We start from the raw sequence: 16,525 nt of genomic DNA, 5'->3' as shown, positions 1-16,525 counted from the left end.
AAGGGGAAAACCCTTTCTCCTGTTTGGGAGGGTTAGGTTAGACAATATTTCTATAGTTGTATTGGAAAAATAACAAGATTTGGTCTTCCCATCTGTATAAAAGAATATTCAAAAAACATGGGATTTCTTGCTAAATTGAATTAATTTCTCCAGATCATTAAATGATAAATGTTTAGAAATTAGAAATATAAAACTCAACCTAACTTTCTAACTACATTCTAGTGGCAAAGATCACTACTTTCTATATAATTCCACAACACCAGCAATCAAAATCATAACATAGAAATAAACAGAATGAGGGTCAAAATGTACTTCAGAGTCTATCTGGCAAGTATGCAAAGGGTGAAATTATGAAACTTCCTGTTCATCCAACATATAATGGGTTTTTTTCTATGTAGAGCAACAAAATCATCATTCCTAACTAATGAACCCCCCCGGCATTTACAATACAATTACTTTTGTAAAGCTCTACCTGGAAAAAGTGTAATTAAAACTTCTTTAAAGCTTTTTCCCTATCTTATTAGGAAAAAGAAATAAAGTCACCAGTAGCAGGGATTCCTTGAACTGGCACTCTTTGAATTTGCTATTGCTTTTATTTCACAGACCCCCACCTGTCACTGTAAAGGTATGAGCTAATCACAGTAAGACAGCACTGCACCAGCAGCTGTATTTACTTATGCTGATTCCAACTGTCAAGGGAAAAAAAGAAAATGAAAACACAGCTAAGATTGTTAAATGCACAAACATAAATGTTTGCTTCTGACTCAGCAGCTTAAACAATAACAATATTAATCACAAAATCCCGAGATTCAGTCATTTCTTCTCCATGAACATTCCAGTTTTTGCAGTAAATTTAATGGAATTTATGTGGAGGAATGAACAGATCCTCCAGTGAAAACATTTGTTCTTCAGTGCTTAATATGTAACATACCTGCTGTATATTAGAGCTGGAGTAAATTTAACTGTATACCTGATGTTTCTTCATGCACACAGACTATAGATAACAGCACAGAAACCCTGCACACCTTCTGTGTTTCAAAACAAGCATGAACAGTACTGTTAATGAGTTACAACAGTCACGTGATAAAATAAACTCAAACAATAAGTGCTGATAGATTCACTTCAGTTAATACAGTTTTGTAGATTCCATCTAAAAATCAGTCTTGAATTCTCTAAAACTCTGAATTATTCCTGACTCAGGCAGGTACAAATGAGTGTTTCAGTGGTAACCTGCAAATGTGAAATGACAGGGAAACTTTCTTCAGTAAGTGCATACGAAACATTGCCAGGATACACAGAGATTTCTTTATTAAGGAATAAATTGATACCATGCAAAAACAGACCATAGTTCACTTTTAGTCAGACCACTGAGCAAAGATTATTTTTCTGTCTTTAAAAACAGAAGAAAGGGGTAAAGGAAGCTAATGAACTTAAGAAAGCTCCACAGCTTTATAGACAGATGCATTCAATTGAACCACTAAGTCGCAAATCCTCATATTGTGTCATAAAAATTGGATAGCAAAAACTGATATAAAAACCAGTAAAACACTTTTTTGCAACCCCAACAGAAATTGCCAGTTTTTGCTTACTTTTGACAGGAGTCTGTACTTGATATTTATCTCTCCTAAAAGAATTTGTGTCTGCATATCAGAACACCATTAACAACTTTTTAAGAAATATTTTAAGACAAAATATCAAGCACGTTATTTTTCTAATTCTGAATTCTGTTCATAACATCAGAATGGTACATTGTTAATACTATGGTTTAATATATTGTCAAATTAATGATAAATCCAAATAATTTACATAAACTAACCCTTTCATTTGCAATTAATGCATCATCACAAAGCAACCCACATTAGCAAACCACATTTTATTAGTGTCTATGTCTCATGGAGACAAGTAATTTTCACAGAATAATAAAATCAGTAAGGTTGGAAAAGATCTCCAGGATCTTCGAGTCCAACCTTTCACCAAACATCACCATGCCAACAAAACCATACCACAAAGTGTCATGTCCAGTCTTTTATGGAATACTTCCAGAAATAGTGACTCCACCATCTCCCTGGGCAGCCCATTCCTATGCTTAACTACCTTTCCAATGAAGAAACTTCTCCTGATATCCAAACTGAACTTCCCTTGGCACAGGTCGAGGCCATTTGCCCTGGTCCTGTCACTGGTAGTCTCTGTAAAGAGGTTGCCTTCCACCTTGCTACACCCTCCTTACAGGCATTTTAGAGTAATAAGGTCTCCCCTGAACCTCCTTTTCTCCAGGCTTAACAACCCCACTCCCTCAGCCACTCCTAGAATTTACTCTCTACACCCTTCAACAGCTCCATCCCCCTTCTCTGGAATCACTCCAGCTCCTCAACGGCCCTTGTGTTGTGAGGGCCCCAGAACTGGACACATCACTCCAAGTGTGGTTTCACCATGCTGAGTACAGGACAATCCCTGCCCTGATCCCACTGGCCACAATATTTTTGATACAGGCCAAGATGCCTTCTTGGCCACCTGGACACAGCTGGCTCACATTCAGCTGCTGTCAACCAGCACAGACTGTAGGAAGTTAGGCCTGTAACAGTGGCTTCCATGTGGACTGTTACAGGGCACTTTTACTGCCACAGACTAGCTAGTACAGAGTGACAAAAGCACTCTAGAAAGCAAGCTATGGATGTTCCCAAACCTATTTCAGAAATGAGTCCTAGAGGATTCAGCAGCAGCAATTTGAGACGTTACCGCTCAGCTCACAGTACTGAACCTTCTATGTTGATAATCCACAATGCAATCTTCAAAGTAGCAATCACTGGGATTTTATTAATCTATCTGCATTTGACTGCCTGAGTTATCTGAAGATAGAGCAGCCACGGCAGAAGGGCTGTAGGTAGCACAGGTAGAAAGCTTATCTTAAGCTATTGCAGATTTATTCAGTAGGAGTTTCTCTGACAAAAGCTTTCTGTGGCCTGCAGTGAATACTGCTACAACATGCTCTGAGGATCCAGTGACAGAACTGAGTAAATACTTTGTAGATGAAGTTCAATAGCAGGCCATTAAAGATAACCAATCTAATTTGAATGGCTTATTTCCAGCTTTTAAAGATACCAACTTGAAACAGAAAGCAACAATCAAAGGCACAGTACACAAGCATCTAAACAACTTCACTAATACATTAAGGTGTGCTTTTATTACCCAATGATTTTATTTAAGTAGACAGAGAATAATCAAAGTGACAAGACACAATCTTTTTACTCGCTCCCTCTTTTGCCATTTCCTGGCGAAGTTTAGCAAAGATTCCATCAAATGATTAGCAAGCCACCAATTTAAAAGAATGATCCAACATATCTTCAAATACCTGTGGAATAATCCTCATGATGCTAAAATTCTATTACAAATGAATCCTGGTGTCTCTAGACAAAGAAAGTGACAAAACCCATAGGTAACTGTCACACTTCAGGCATTCAATTGCTCCTTTTCATAGGTTAATGTGTTGTAGGACAGGATGAGTGCACAGCATATTACTGACAAGGAAATCACTGTGATTATGGTTCATAACTTAACTTCCACTACACAAAAGAGGTGACAGGATGATTTCCAATTGTCTTCACATCCAGTCAGTCAACCAAAATTAATTCCTTGAAGGTTTGTACTACCAGGGATGCTTGCATGTATTCAAATGTATTCTCAGCTGTTGTGGAACAAGCTAGAATGGTCCATAAGGACTTCTTATCTCTTCATTAATGCTTTGAAATAGTCTCCACTACTCCTCAAGCCCCTTTCTTTGCATGTTAACATTTTCATGCAATTTTTTTTTTCAAGAGAAAACAGAAACTTAATCTTAGAAAGACAATTAAATATTCTCAACATGAGTGTTATGTGTAGAGTCCTAGTTCCACTTCCAGCCTGTTATTCCAAATGTCTGACAAATATATTTTTTAATGGAAAGGCAAAGGGCCTGTTCAATGGTTATTATTCATCACTTCTGGCTACTCAGTTCTTAGGAAATCAAGCAGACCATAATATCCATTAAATGCTAGAAACAACCATTTTAAGAAGTAATTTTAAGGTGGAATTTAGCACTTTCCTCTTCTAAATTGAGATTCTAATAGAACTAAAGAAATTAAATGCAGTCTACTACTTGTTCAGTTGGTCGACTTAACAAAGGGTTTGAAACCATGAAGTGAAACTGAGTGAATCCTGGAATTTTATTACATGCAGCACCTAGGAAAAACAGAAAAAGAAATTATAATTTGCTACATTTGGGATTAGTGGCTCTGTCATTGTATTTTATCATCTAAACATCCAGTCACTAATTCTACTACAGTGGTATAATTATTGTTTTACAATCTGTTTAACCCAAGACATCTTGAAAGTATCCAATTTTTAAGTTAAAATACAGTACTACCGACTGCTGTAGTGCAATTAATGGCCATATACTACAATTCAAAACAGTATCACAAGTCAGGAAAATCTCTCTCTCTTTCAATCCTGATCAGTTTAATGAGTTCTTTCAACACTAATCTCTTAAACACAGAACTATAGGAAGTAAGAGATCAAAGAATAAGCAAAGCAGCCTAACTATATAATCCACATTGATTAACAAATTTTACTTCCTACTGATCTAAGAGTTCACTAATGGGATGCCTGGCACAATGACTACTCTGAGATCACTTTGAAGCTATGCTTAACATTCATATTCTCCCTCCCTTATGCCATATCTAGGGAAGGCAAAGCAATCTCTTTTAAAAACCTTCAAATTATCATATACAGTCCAGGAAAACAAATGAAAGTTGTAAATATTTTTGAGTTTTGCCAAGACTTCCATAACTTTATGGAAGTCTAAGACATCAAAACCCCAAATTAAATTATCTCCAGTCTGCACTAGGACACAGCTGCCCTGCTAACCAGCATTCCACACTGTGAATGGCCAGTGCTGCTGCAGTCTTCAAAGAATAATTAAAGATGCCTTTAAAATCTATGCTCACTTTTGTACATCTGTGACGTAGTTAGGGTCCAGCACCTTTGTCCATGAAACGACATACATACCATAACTTCCAGTTGTATTGGCACAAATGATAGCACCAAAGAACTTTGGAGCGTACTTCTGGATTCTGGAAATAACTTTCTGACAGGCTACTGTTGGGTCTGTTCCCATCCTCATGTATTCCACAGCTTGGTAACTAAAAAAAACCCAACCCCATATCCAGAAAATTAGCCATACTCTGGTTATATAATTTAAAATACCACAGAAGAGACCCTGGTTTCTTTGAATAATGGAAACACATGATAAACAATTTTTAGGCCAACTTCATATTGGCAATTGTTACTCAAATTCTACATAAAAAGCAATTAAAAACAAAACTAAAAGAGATTACAAGATGACATCTATACCATGTATCATTCTATGGCAGGCCAAGCCAAGAGAGAACTTTGATCATTTGCAGTAGAAGAGGCTAAGCAAAAGATCAGCTAAAGAACTGCAAGGCACAGTGGCTTAGAAGAATTAGTGGCTTCTGTGTTTCACTACATGATTGAGCCTGACATTAGAAGTAATTTCTAGTTTTCAGAAAGGCTATGTCAAGATATTTTTTTGGAGAAAATTCAGTATTACATTACTGATAAATTATTGAGTTCAGTAAGCATTAAAAAAATCTTTCAGAAAAAAATTAAGTTTCTGAAAACATCAAAATTGACAAACTTTCTTTATTTTATAAAGATGAAGGTACCATGTTTTGATCAGGACTTTGAGCCACTTTCAAACTTTTTGCAGTGATTAAAAAAATCCCTTATTCTAAGAGTAATCAAAATTAATTTCCTTTCTATCTAAAGGAATTGCTTGAGGTTAACCTGTTGCATCTCTAAAATATCCTGAGGTAAAGCATTACTTACATTGCCTTTTTCTTTCAGAACCTGAAGATTAAATGGTAACTCGTGATATAACTTACAAGCATTTTATTGCTTTGAGAAAGATGCATATACCAAGATCAACTTGTTACACTAAGACATCTACAGATTGCATTAATTACAGATGTTACCAAAGTACCACAGAAAAGAACAATTCTTGCATTTTGAGACTCCCTATTATCTTTGACTTATTCTAACAATCAAAGATGTTCAAGTTGTCTAAAGATAACTATCTGAATATAAAGCTGCAGAGGTCTCTTCACTAATCAAAAACTCAAGAAGTTACCACCTAAAGGAAGGCATACAGAAAATATTAGCAATTTTGGCCTTTATTTGACACTTCACTTCTGGGAGGTTAATTCTTGTCTCTGTTTTCATGTGGGATATCTAAATATCATGAGTAAAAGTCGTTATCTATAAGGAACCAGTAATTAACCCCCTAGTCTGATGGTTAACCCACTGGTGCCAACATGAAATGTTTCAAGCATTACAGACAAACACTTCAGGCTGCTTAAGTGCAATGTAAGTTACTGACTAGCCTTATAGTGGAGATCAACACACTTCTCATCCTGGTATGTTTTACGACAAGACAGATAACTCATGAAGTTGTCAACTGCCTTGTATTTGAAAGACTGACTCAGAACCGCTTGAAATTCACTGACATCTGTAAATATGTAACAGGTAGCAGGTTTTCTTGGCTGCCAGGGTTTCAGAAAAGTTGCCTCAGCAATATGAAGGCCATTTCTATATTATCCTTCAAGCATCAGTGCCTGTTATGTTCAGCATGGACTTCCATAATTGATTCCTGCTGAGACCCACCCACAAAGATGCTCACAAAGAGAGCCATATATTACACTGTGTTTATGCAACCACAGTCACAACACTAAAACACCTCTTTCAGTTTCAAATTACAAGCAATTACAAATGATTGCTGCAGTGATACCTCCTGAGTGAGCTGAGACCCACACCTCATCCTTTTTACAATTTATGATACTTCTCCACACAACAGAATGCTTTTGAGAAGAAAGCTAATCAGTCCTGCTAAAAAGCATACAGGTTGGAAATGTACTCATTACCCACTGCCTGTTTGCTCAGCTTGGCTGTATTAAGGGATCTGTCATCAAGATATTTAGGTCTCTTTAAGACAGATCATAAGAGTAGCTTGGTTCTGCTACTGTTCTTTTCCCTTCCACTCCTTCCTTTACTTCAGCAGCCATGAAGTCAGACCATACTTTTAATCAATTCTTCATTTGCTGAGCACCCATTTTGCTGCAGCAATCTATCAAAGTCTGCCCTAAGGACAAACCTGGGTAAGAAGCGCATCATGATGTCACCATCCCCAGTGGCTGCAGCTCCTCCGGCTGTACTATCTGCGTAGGATCCCGCTCCCGCTATCGGAGAATCTCCAACGCGGCTGCAGTGAGCAATGGAAAATAAGAGCCAAACTTTGTTAGCCTTACTGCCTCCAGTTGACTTAGCACTAAACCCACAGGAGAACAGAACAGGTAAAGAGGTCAATCTACTGCAGTCAAAAGTCTTGTCTTGAAACTACCTGTAAAAGTGATCTGTGATAACCTGACTGACCTGAGGCTTAATGCACCTCCAATGCATAACTGTCTGTTATTATACTGACTATAGCTAAGCCAGTGAGATTTAGCCTGTGGGCAACAGTAAGCAGCAGGGGACATTAATATGTTCAATAACTTGTTGCTAAATCCAGAAGTTGTCTGACTTGGTTGACAGACAATAACCTAAACTGTGTAGAAAAAGTATCTTGAAGACAAAACACAAGCCTGAGGCTCTGATTTCTGTACATTTCTTAGGAGACTGTGTGCCTCTCCAAAATCCTTATTTGTCCCTGATGCTTTGCCTTACAAGTTGTCTCACAACTGTGCCAGTTGTTTGCGTCTCTATATGGTGAATTAAGCAAGCTGAAAAACAAGCATTCCCTCAAATAAACACACAGTCTTGCAACTGAATCAGTTGCTCAATATTAGGATTTATGGCAAGTGCACAAAAAAAAGCAAAGCTATTTTGTGATCTAAAGGTTAACATTTTGAACCACAATGACAAGTTTAACATAGGAAACAAGGTGGGGGGAAAAAGCTTGTTTGTAAAATCAGAGATACTAACCCTGGAAGTTTGTGGATTGCACCATTAGTAGATGTCCCAGAAGCAACGGTTCCACTCACACCAATGACAACCATACCTAAGATTTTCAACAGGGACAAAACATATTCAGGAACGCTACTATCACATTTATTTAGTTAGCACTACACTTACCCAGATGATTCAAATGACTAATATAGTGAAATACAGGAACACAAGCTCTTCTTAAAAGAGATTTGAAAATTTTTATGATCTGTCACAAGAGCTCAAAAATGAATGTGAAACAGTGAATGCCACACTGTTCAGAGCTATATGTTACTGCTGCCCATACAGCCACTGCCTCCTGATATACACCATTGTTAACCAGCCAAGAACAAGTACCTGGTGTCACCACATGGAGCACCAATACCATCAGAACAACAAAGCTTAGAAATTGTAAATGGTACTTGAAGGAAATTTAAAAAAAAAGTCAGAAGCATAAGCTTGAATTTGGCAGATGACGACATATTGCCTACCAAAGTAACTAGAATTACATGATGGACTACCAAATGTACTGATGAGCTTACCCCTTGCTAATTTTCTGCTGGTAAGGAAACCACTGCCTCATATTAAATATGCTTAGACTGTCACTTGGAATTGGATTTGGGATCAGTTGCGTTTCCATAGAGCAAGACTTTACACACATAGAGCAGGAGATGGCATGAACTGCTGCTAGCATAAAACTCCAGTACAAACTGAGAGTCAAGAAGCAGAATTTGATTAGCTGAATTCTGTTTCTCTGACCTCACTAAGCACTATCTTCTTCTCATAGAAAGGTTTCATCACCAGTAGGAGCAAAAAACAAAGTTACAGACCCAATGGCCTCTGCAAAAACACTGGAAAGGCATCAGTTCCTACTAATGTCCTAAATGCATACTGGATGAATACTCTTCTTCAAATGTGCTAATCACAAAGACATTTCATATGTAAAACAATGGGGTGGGAGGGAACTTGAAATACTAAGACAAAATACCACCATTTACTAAACAGCTTAGGACTACTTAATGATAGATCAATTCTTGAATTGTATTTATCAGATTCCTCTCTCCTGACACTATACAATTTGTAAGTTTTCCAGCACCTACTGAATTACCCCACTAAGTAAGCTAGCTAGCAACTTAAGAATTTGGTAGGTTGCCTGACTTTTGTAGACTATTAATTGATTATTAGTAGGATGAACTAGAAAAAAAGGAGAAAGATTCACCCTTGAAACAACTTGTTAGTTCTTGGTATTGTAAAGACCATCAGACAAAAAGTTCTGGCTTCCTAAACTGAGAAAAATCCAAACTAAATCAAAAAGTGCAAGTTTCAAGACTACAAAGTATAAAGATATGAAAGACATGAATCTGTAACTGCTCTAGTCCTTTGTCTGATCTGCTCATTAATCAATGTATAGGCTTAGCAATTAACAGTCCTCAATCAGGATACTCTTAAAAGTTTTGGGGTCTACTACTGTTTTAATGTTAGTTTCTGTAGAAATTTACTGATTTAGAAAAAAGACAGAATAAAAGAAAAATGAAAGCAAAATTTACTTTATAAGCTTAAGGAGTGTGACTCTGCTTTTAGTTGGCAACAGGACTAACGATATATTCATTTCCTCTACCACTGCAAGGCCTTTTAAGTCAGTCTTACAGCACACCATAATCAAGATAAACATAATTATCTTTAACTTAGTTTTCTAAGCATCCACAGCTGCCCAAGCAATTATGCCAAGGTATCTGTGAGAAAAGCAGCAGGGCAATGAACAAGAGTTAATGGCAAAAAATGAATCAAGTGTCTATGCAGCCAGTGAACTGGAAAAAACCAAAAACAAATTTTACTTTTAGGCACTCAATCCTAACACATAAGTAACAAAACTTGAAATCACTATAAACAGAAAATAATTCCTGTATTAAATATTTTTCTTTAAATAAGTAGGATTTAATTGTTAGAGGAATGAGAAAAAAAAGATCAGCATCAGAGTTCCCAAAAGTTGTTACCAATAGTATCATGGTTATGAACACTTCTTTGTGAGCTGGTCTGTTTTTCTCTGGAAGTTCCTTCTTCACGCCGTTTATATGGTCCACAGGATTTTGAAGAGTCTGGCACCACATTCTGTAATTAGTTTGTGATTTGCATGAACAATATATTCAATACAGATAAATTTAAAAAATACTCCAATCAATACTTTTAATTACCATAAAGGCATTAGATGCCCAGTACTTAAACCACAGAGATGTACTGAGATCCCACAAATTGCTTAGCTTAATGAATAATTAAGACTGATTTCTGGTATTATACAGTAAAAAAACGTTTATTGGAAAAGTTACATTGTTCAAATTAAAGACTCTCCTCTGCACAACTGACTGGTCAAAAAAACCCCCAAACCAATGTACAAACATGTAGAAATCTGTAACACCCAAAGCAAAAAAAAAAGAAAAACAAACCAAAAACAAACCATTCAAACAACAAGCCAAGCTCACCTTAACAGGCAAGTTTAATGGGTATCTGCATTAACCTGATGTATTCCCAGGTCTGCATAAAGCTTCTAACTAACTATTTAAAGACCTTAATTACTACTGCAAAATTTTCTTTCAGAAATTTATACATGCATCAAAAATACATGCACTGTTTTGTTTATTTTTGTAAGTCCTGTCCCAATTAAGAACTAAAAAATAACTCCCGCACCAAAACACTACTGCAGCAAGAGCAAAAGCAGCAGGATGTAAGAAACTAGACACATATACTCTCAAGTCTAGCAAGTGCTTAGCAATATAAAGTTTTTCTGTCTGATAAGCAAAACTTCTTTTTCTTCACAAGTAATGTGAAACTTCAGTACAAGCTGAAAGGAAGAGGCAATGCTGCACTACTGACTTTCTAAACCCCCCTTCACTGGCATCACTGCACTGTACCTTCCAGTAGTTTGGCTGACAGCTTTGATTAAGCCACTCTGAATACAGCGAAAGTGATTTCTGGGTAGTTAAATCTTCATATGGAAACCCCATCCTTACAGCAAACAGGGAGGCTTGAAAAGCAAGAACACAGTGAAAAAGAAATATTGATTTCTTCCAGTGTTATGCATTTTACAATAATGCATTCATGTTATTTTTTTTTAGAAAGCAAGAAATTCTACATCCTTTTTGGAGATAAATACATCTTCAGGGAGCAGCATCAGCCATTAGAGTGATGTACAACTGCAGTAGTCAACTCCTGCTTCACAGGCAGTAACATGAAAGTTTTCTCATTGAAAGAGAAACAAATTCTTGTCTGTTAATCAACTGGACACAACTAAGAGTGTGAAGCAAGGCCTAGGTTGACTGGGTCACCAAAAAAAAAAGTCATCCAAATACATTTTCTTTAAAAAGCAAGTTTTTATCAAATATAAATAACATAGTAGCACAACATTTGCTATTAAAACTCTGATACTTGAAGAAAGCAATCCACCAGCTTACATCACACTGTACTTCTTCCTTGCAGCTTTAAAAGTTACTGCTTCCTTGTTTTGAAAATTTATACAGTATGTGGCAAAAGAGCTAAAGAAACAGCAACACAAGCAATAAAAGAATGCTACACTTCTAAGAATGACTTACCATTAGGCAAAGAGAAAAAAGATCAACTCTTCTTTCATCTTTTAGCTGTAGATACCTTTGATGTTACCCAGTAGCAGATACTGTTGCTAGGTTCAGATGCTTGAATTTGTATTATCAATCCTTGATAATAATGTCACTACAATACACAGCTGAACAAACTTATCCAGTCCAAGAATTAAGAGAAGCCTTCAATTATTTCTGGACTGCTTTTCTAAGTTTTTCTTAAAATCTGACACATGAAGAGTATCAGCACTCAGAGGAAAAGAAAACTGACAGCTTCAATTAAATAAATATTTTCCCGTTTATAGAACAAACAGGCAGAATTTGGCAGTTTTAAGTTTGGCTTTTTTTGTAAGATAAAATTGTGCTTGTGCATGTTTTTCAGGAACACTCATAATTTTTGAAACATTGTTTCTATTTCAGTAAGCAGAATTCTTAATTTTGCATCTTGAACAAAAAACACCTGCAGAGATTACATGCATTTATACAAAAAGATTTTACTGTTTAGCTACCTTTTCTATAAGTATTTCTGTTTAGAAAAAAACCTGTTCTTTACATGCCAGTCTGAAGGTTCAAATGGATTTTCTTTTTATTCATCTTTATCTGGTGAAGACAACCAGAGTTGCTCTTATCCAAGTTCCACAATCCACAAAAAAAACATTTCTTCAGAAGAAACAGTCCTTCACAATTTCTCCACTGCTGTCATTAATTTATTGACATTAAACACCATCTCCAATTTTTACTCAGATAAATCTTTAGCTACCACTGACAGTAAGGACTCAGCATAACAAACTTGTCCACGTGCCTCCATTAGACAAAGAGCTATCTTCTTAGGTGGGAAGATGTATTTTAAATCAGCACTTTAATCCTTCTGTTTCTTCATTTTCCTCATCCTTTCTGTTCATTCTCTTGACTAAAATTTAAAAATACTATGGTAACTAGCAAAGGGGCAAACAAGTATTAGGAGTCTATCTCCCTCCACTATTTAACACCTGACAATTTCTTTTTCTGTACTACATGTGAAATATCTCTTAGAAAAGTCTCTCATAATCATGGTCAATTGCCTTAAATTATATAGAATCTACAGGTTTCTCTGTTCAGACCTGTAGTCAAATTGTATCCTCACCTCCCAAAATTGTTCCATTTTACTCCATCAAAAAATTGCTCGAGCACTTACTTCTGTACATGCTAATTCCTTCAAGAATATTTTATCTTTTCTCATCAATTTCAAAGCACTTGAATCACCATTAATGCTCAGATGTCATTTTCCACACATCTCTGTATTACTTTCTGAGCAGCTACAGGCTCTTCTTAAAAGCTACTCACCACTCACACACCTCCAGGGAATGAATGTCTCTTTTTGAAACTAGTACTATTCCACTAACAGCAGCCTGTATTTAAAAAGCTCAACTAAGCCTCCAATTTGCTACTGCTCTTTTGTTGTGCCTGGGAGTACAGCCTCTAATGAGCTTTTTTAAGCTCTCACTAATACTTTTAGACTGTGAAATACACTAATCACACTCCATATATACCAAAATATTAAAATTTAATGTCTATTAATTTTGCCATTCATTTAAAAAAAGTTACTTCATGGTTTTAAATGCAACATTTACATCTAGCAGTTTCTACAGGGTCTTTTATAAAGTTAAGCTGATGGAAAAAGCCATAAAACTACTTTTTCCTTCTAAAAATAAACCTATTTAATAGACACAGAATGAAAGAATAAAGAGTTTTGAATGATTTGAGTAGATTGATTTGATTTTCAAGGAATTCTTCCACCTATATTACCAAGATGAAAATGTTGCAATTTTATTGGGAAGTCTTTTAAAATGAGGGTTTGACTTGGAAGCAGTTAAAGGAATAATTACCTGACTCTCCCACTAGTAATGTATGCTTAGTGTATTCAATGACCTTTCGTGCTACACCAATTGCATTTTTCACACGCCTGAGATCCGCAACAGCCCCAACTTCCATAGTGTTGCTGGAAACAAGGAATATTTTAAACTTATTAAAACTACAAGAACAGTTACACATTTTTTACTAGACAAAATCTGTTCTCATCTAAATCAAAAGGCTTGCTCCTTTAACAATGTTTTAATTGTTCTATGCCACAGGCAGATGTCACCACATTAGTAGGGAAAGACTTCCTACATATCTTGTTTCCTTCCAGAGGCATATAGATCTTGCTCAAAAAACAGTACTTCCATTCATAGTAATATTTTCAGTAGAGTAACTATTTCATTACATAAACTCATAATATGAACCACATACTAGCAATTACTTTTTAATCAAGACAGCTTTAAACAGCAAATAAAGACAATTGCTCCAAAAGAAAAGTATTTATGGACTGAATGTAAAAGGAGAGCTAACAATGCTACAAACCATCTGTTTCAACTGCTATATCAAGAACTGGATTAATGCACTGTAAGTAGAGTCATTTCCTACTCTTCCAACAATCAGGTATGTTATTTTTCCTTGTTTCACAAGTTAGCTTGTCCCACAGCCCCAAATCAGTAAGATGTTGCAACAACCCTTAATTGTGCTAAAAATGGCAGGTATGAGAAACAAGTTAATGGAAGTTGGCTTTCACTGGGTATTATACAAATTGGTATTATATTATGAATTATACTGTTGATTAAACAGTATGATGTTGTCAATATCGAGATAGACGTGTTGTGGAGTGGTTGATGTTGTTGCAGTGGTCTAGTTGCAAGGCTGGTTTTCACGGGGATGGTTTTGTGTGCTGTGGTTTTGCGTGTTTGTGAGTTTGTTTACATTGGATGGATTGTTGGTGGCCAAATCTTTGAGACAGGACCTTAAAAGCAGCAGAACTTCATCCAGTGACAGCCCTGAGGGCCACAGTGATGAAACTGGAGAAGAGTAACATGGGATGTCACTATGTAAAATCAAAATAAATACGCATCAAGCTGATGCAACACCGGGGTATAAAAGGCAGAGCTGCCATTTTGTGGACGAGCCTCTGGCATTTGGCCACACTCCCAAAGCTTCTCCATACAGTTTTCTTACCCATCCATAATCATTGCATCCAGAGTTGTTTCTCCACTTTCATCTGGGCTTCCTCCATATCCCACGCTGCCATCACACTGATCGATCTCACACTGACCACAGCCTCTCTCGACTGCATCCAACTCTGAACCTCCTGACTCTAATACTCTCCAAGCTGTAATCAACACAAATAATTACATGTCACTAGGGAAAACAGTTTCCACTGCTGCTTTAAGATCATGGTACAGCTTTGTAAGACATTACAGACATGTCAAACGACACGACTTGAATACACTAAGCCTGAAGGCATTGCATATACAAGATTTCACAAGGATGGATCTCAGGCAAGATGTTCTAAGGTGCTTAAGCTTGCTGCCACTGACAATCACAGCCCTCGTGACGTATTTGTGCTGGCTCTGGCACTCCTTCACCTGACAGACCAGCACAGCAGCACATGCACACAGGCCAGCTCCTCTTGAAGTAAACCACCCCAGGAAGCCTCATGATCACAGATGCTGCATGCAAACTACATGAAGCTGCCTTCACCAGAGAAAAAGTAACACTTAATACTAAGCATCCAACCCCACATATGCTTGCCTCTATTACAAAGTTCAGTGTAAGGAGTATTCTCTGATTCCTATGACCTTTATTGCCATGAGTAGCCTTAGGCCAGGCTTTCCAAAGCTGCAAAGCACGGGCCTTGCAATTTTCTTGAGTGTGTTTCACTTCTGACCATTACAAGGCTTTATTGGTAACTTTTGACAAGCAAGCATTCTGTGGCATGGGGTTATTTACAACCGGGCGTTAATAAAATAGTCTGCAAGTCTTTTAAAATTACTATACACGTTGCCGTAGGAAAGCCTGCTTTCACTGTTGATAACACACCACAAAACAGTTTCAAAGAAATAATATAACTACCTAATTCTTTAGGGGGCAAGAAGGAATCTAAAAAAAAAAAAAAAAACTCCTTTAAAAATCACTGTGCGAGAGTGCAAACCACATTATTAGCAAAAGTATGTCTTCGATCAAGCTTTTCCGCAGTTCGTAACTCCCCTCTTTAGTTTTTGTGGGTCGGGCTTTTTTAGTTATTAGCTTCCCAACGCGGAAAGCGAAACCATTTGCCCGGAGGCTCCCAGCGGCAGAGCGAAGGAAGGGCAAGCTCCGTTCCCAGAGGAAGGGTAACCCTTTCCAAGGCGGCCGAGGCGCCTCCCGGCAGCGGGGATGGCTCTGAGCCGTGACGGGGCAGGGGGGAGCAGAGCCCGCGCCCGCCGCAGCCAGCGCCGCTCGGCCCCGGTCACTGCCCGCTCCTCCTGGCCACACATCAGCCCAGCCACGCCTCAGAGACTCCTTTTCCTCAAGCAGCACCGGCACCCAAATCCGCCGGGCAGCCCTCAGCAGAAGGGCGCTCCCGAAAGCCCCGAGCGGCGCGGCACAGCACCGCCCGGCCCGCCCCGCTCCAGCCCGGGCCCCGCCGGGACACCTGTCTCTGCGGCCGTCCTAAACGCCCAGGTGTTGATGACTACCGGCAGAGCGGCAGGTGAGGCGGCGCCCACCGGCGTCAGCACAGCGAGCAAGAAGAGCGCAGCCATGAACCCCTGCCGGCCCCCGCCGCGTCCCGCCGCCATCGCCACCCAGCCCGGCCCCCCTCCGCTCCGCCGCCTCCAACCGCGCGGCTCCGGCGGCGCAGGCGCGCACGGCCCGGCCGGGACCGCGCTGCCCGCGGGTGGGTTCGGCCCTGGCCGCGGCTCGGCATCGAGCCCTGCCGTCCGGGAAGCGCTGTTGTGGCAGCGAAACGCTCAACCTTCAGCAAAGGCCGAGGCCCATGCACACAAATACAATTTGTATTTCACAGAGCCATAGGGTGGGAAGGGACCTTAAAGATCCCATAGTTCCAGCCCCCCTGC

The 16,525-nt window shown here is 38.4% G+C and overlaps 1 protein-coding gene across 1 annotated transcript; it reads right to left on the bottom strand.

Annotated features, from left to right (window-relative positions):
* Positions 1–3,047: 3,047 nt before the first annotated feature.
* On the bottom strand, positions 3,048–16,299 carry AGA (aspartylglucosaminidase). The gene is made up of 9 exons (XM_079305757.1): positions 16,102–16,299; positions 14,643–14,796; positions 13,484–13,596; positions 10,938–11,050; positions 10,026–10,140; positions 8,032–8,107; positions 7,205–7,312; positions 5,041–5,174; positions 3,048–4,215 (listed from the first exon to the last, which is right to left on the bottom strand). The coding sequence occupies exons 1-9, from the start codon at positions 16,244–16,246 to the stop codon at positions 4,115–4,117; spliced, it is 1,059 nt and encodes a 352-aa protein (XP_079161883.1). The 5' UTR covers positions 16,247–16,299; the 3' UTR covers positions 3,048–4,114.
* Between the last annotated feature and the right edge of the window lie 226 nt (positions 16,300–16,525).

Source organism: Erithacus rubecula, assembly GCF_903797595.1.
Source record: "Erithacus rubecula genome assembly, chromosome: 5".
Classification (NCBI taxonomy): domain Eukaryota; kingdom Metazoa; phylum Chordata; class Aves; order Passeriformes; family Muscicapidae; genus Erithacus; species Erithacus rubecula.
The sequence above is the reverse complement of the archived record's forward strand: the minus strand, read 5'-3'. Positions and strand labels throughout refer to the sequence as shown.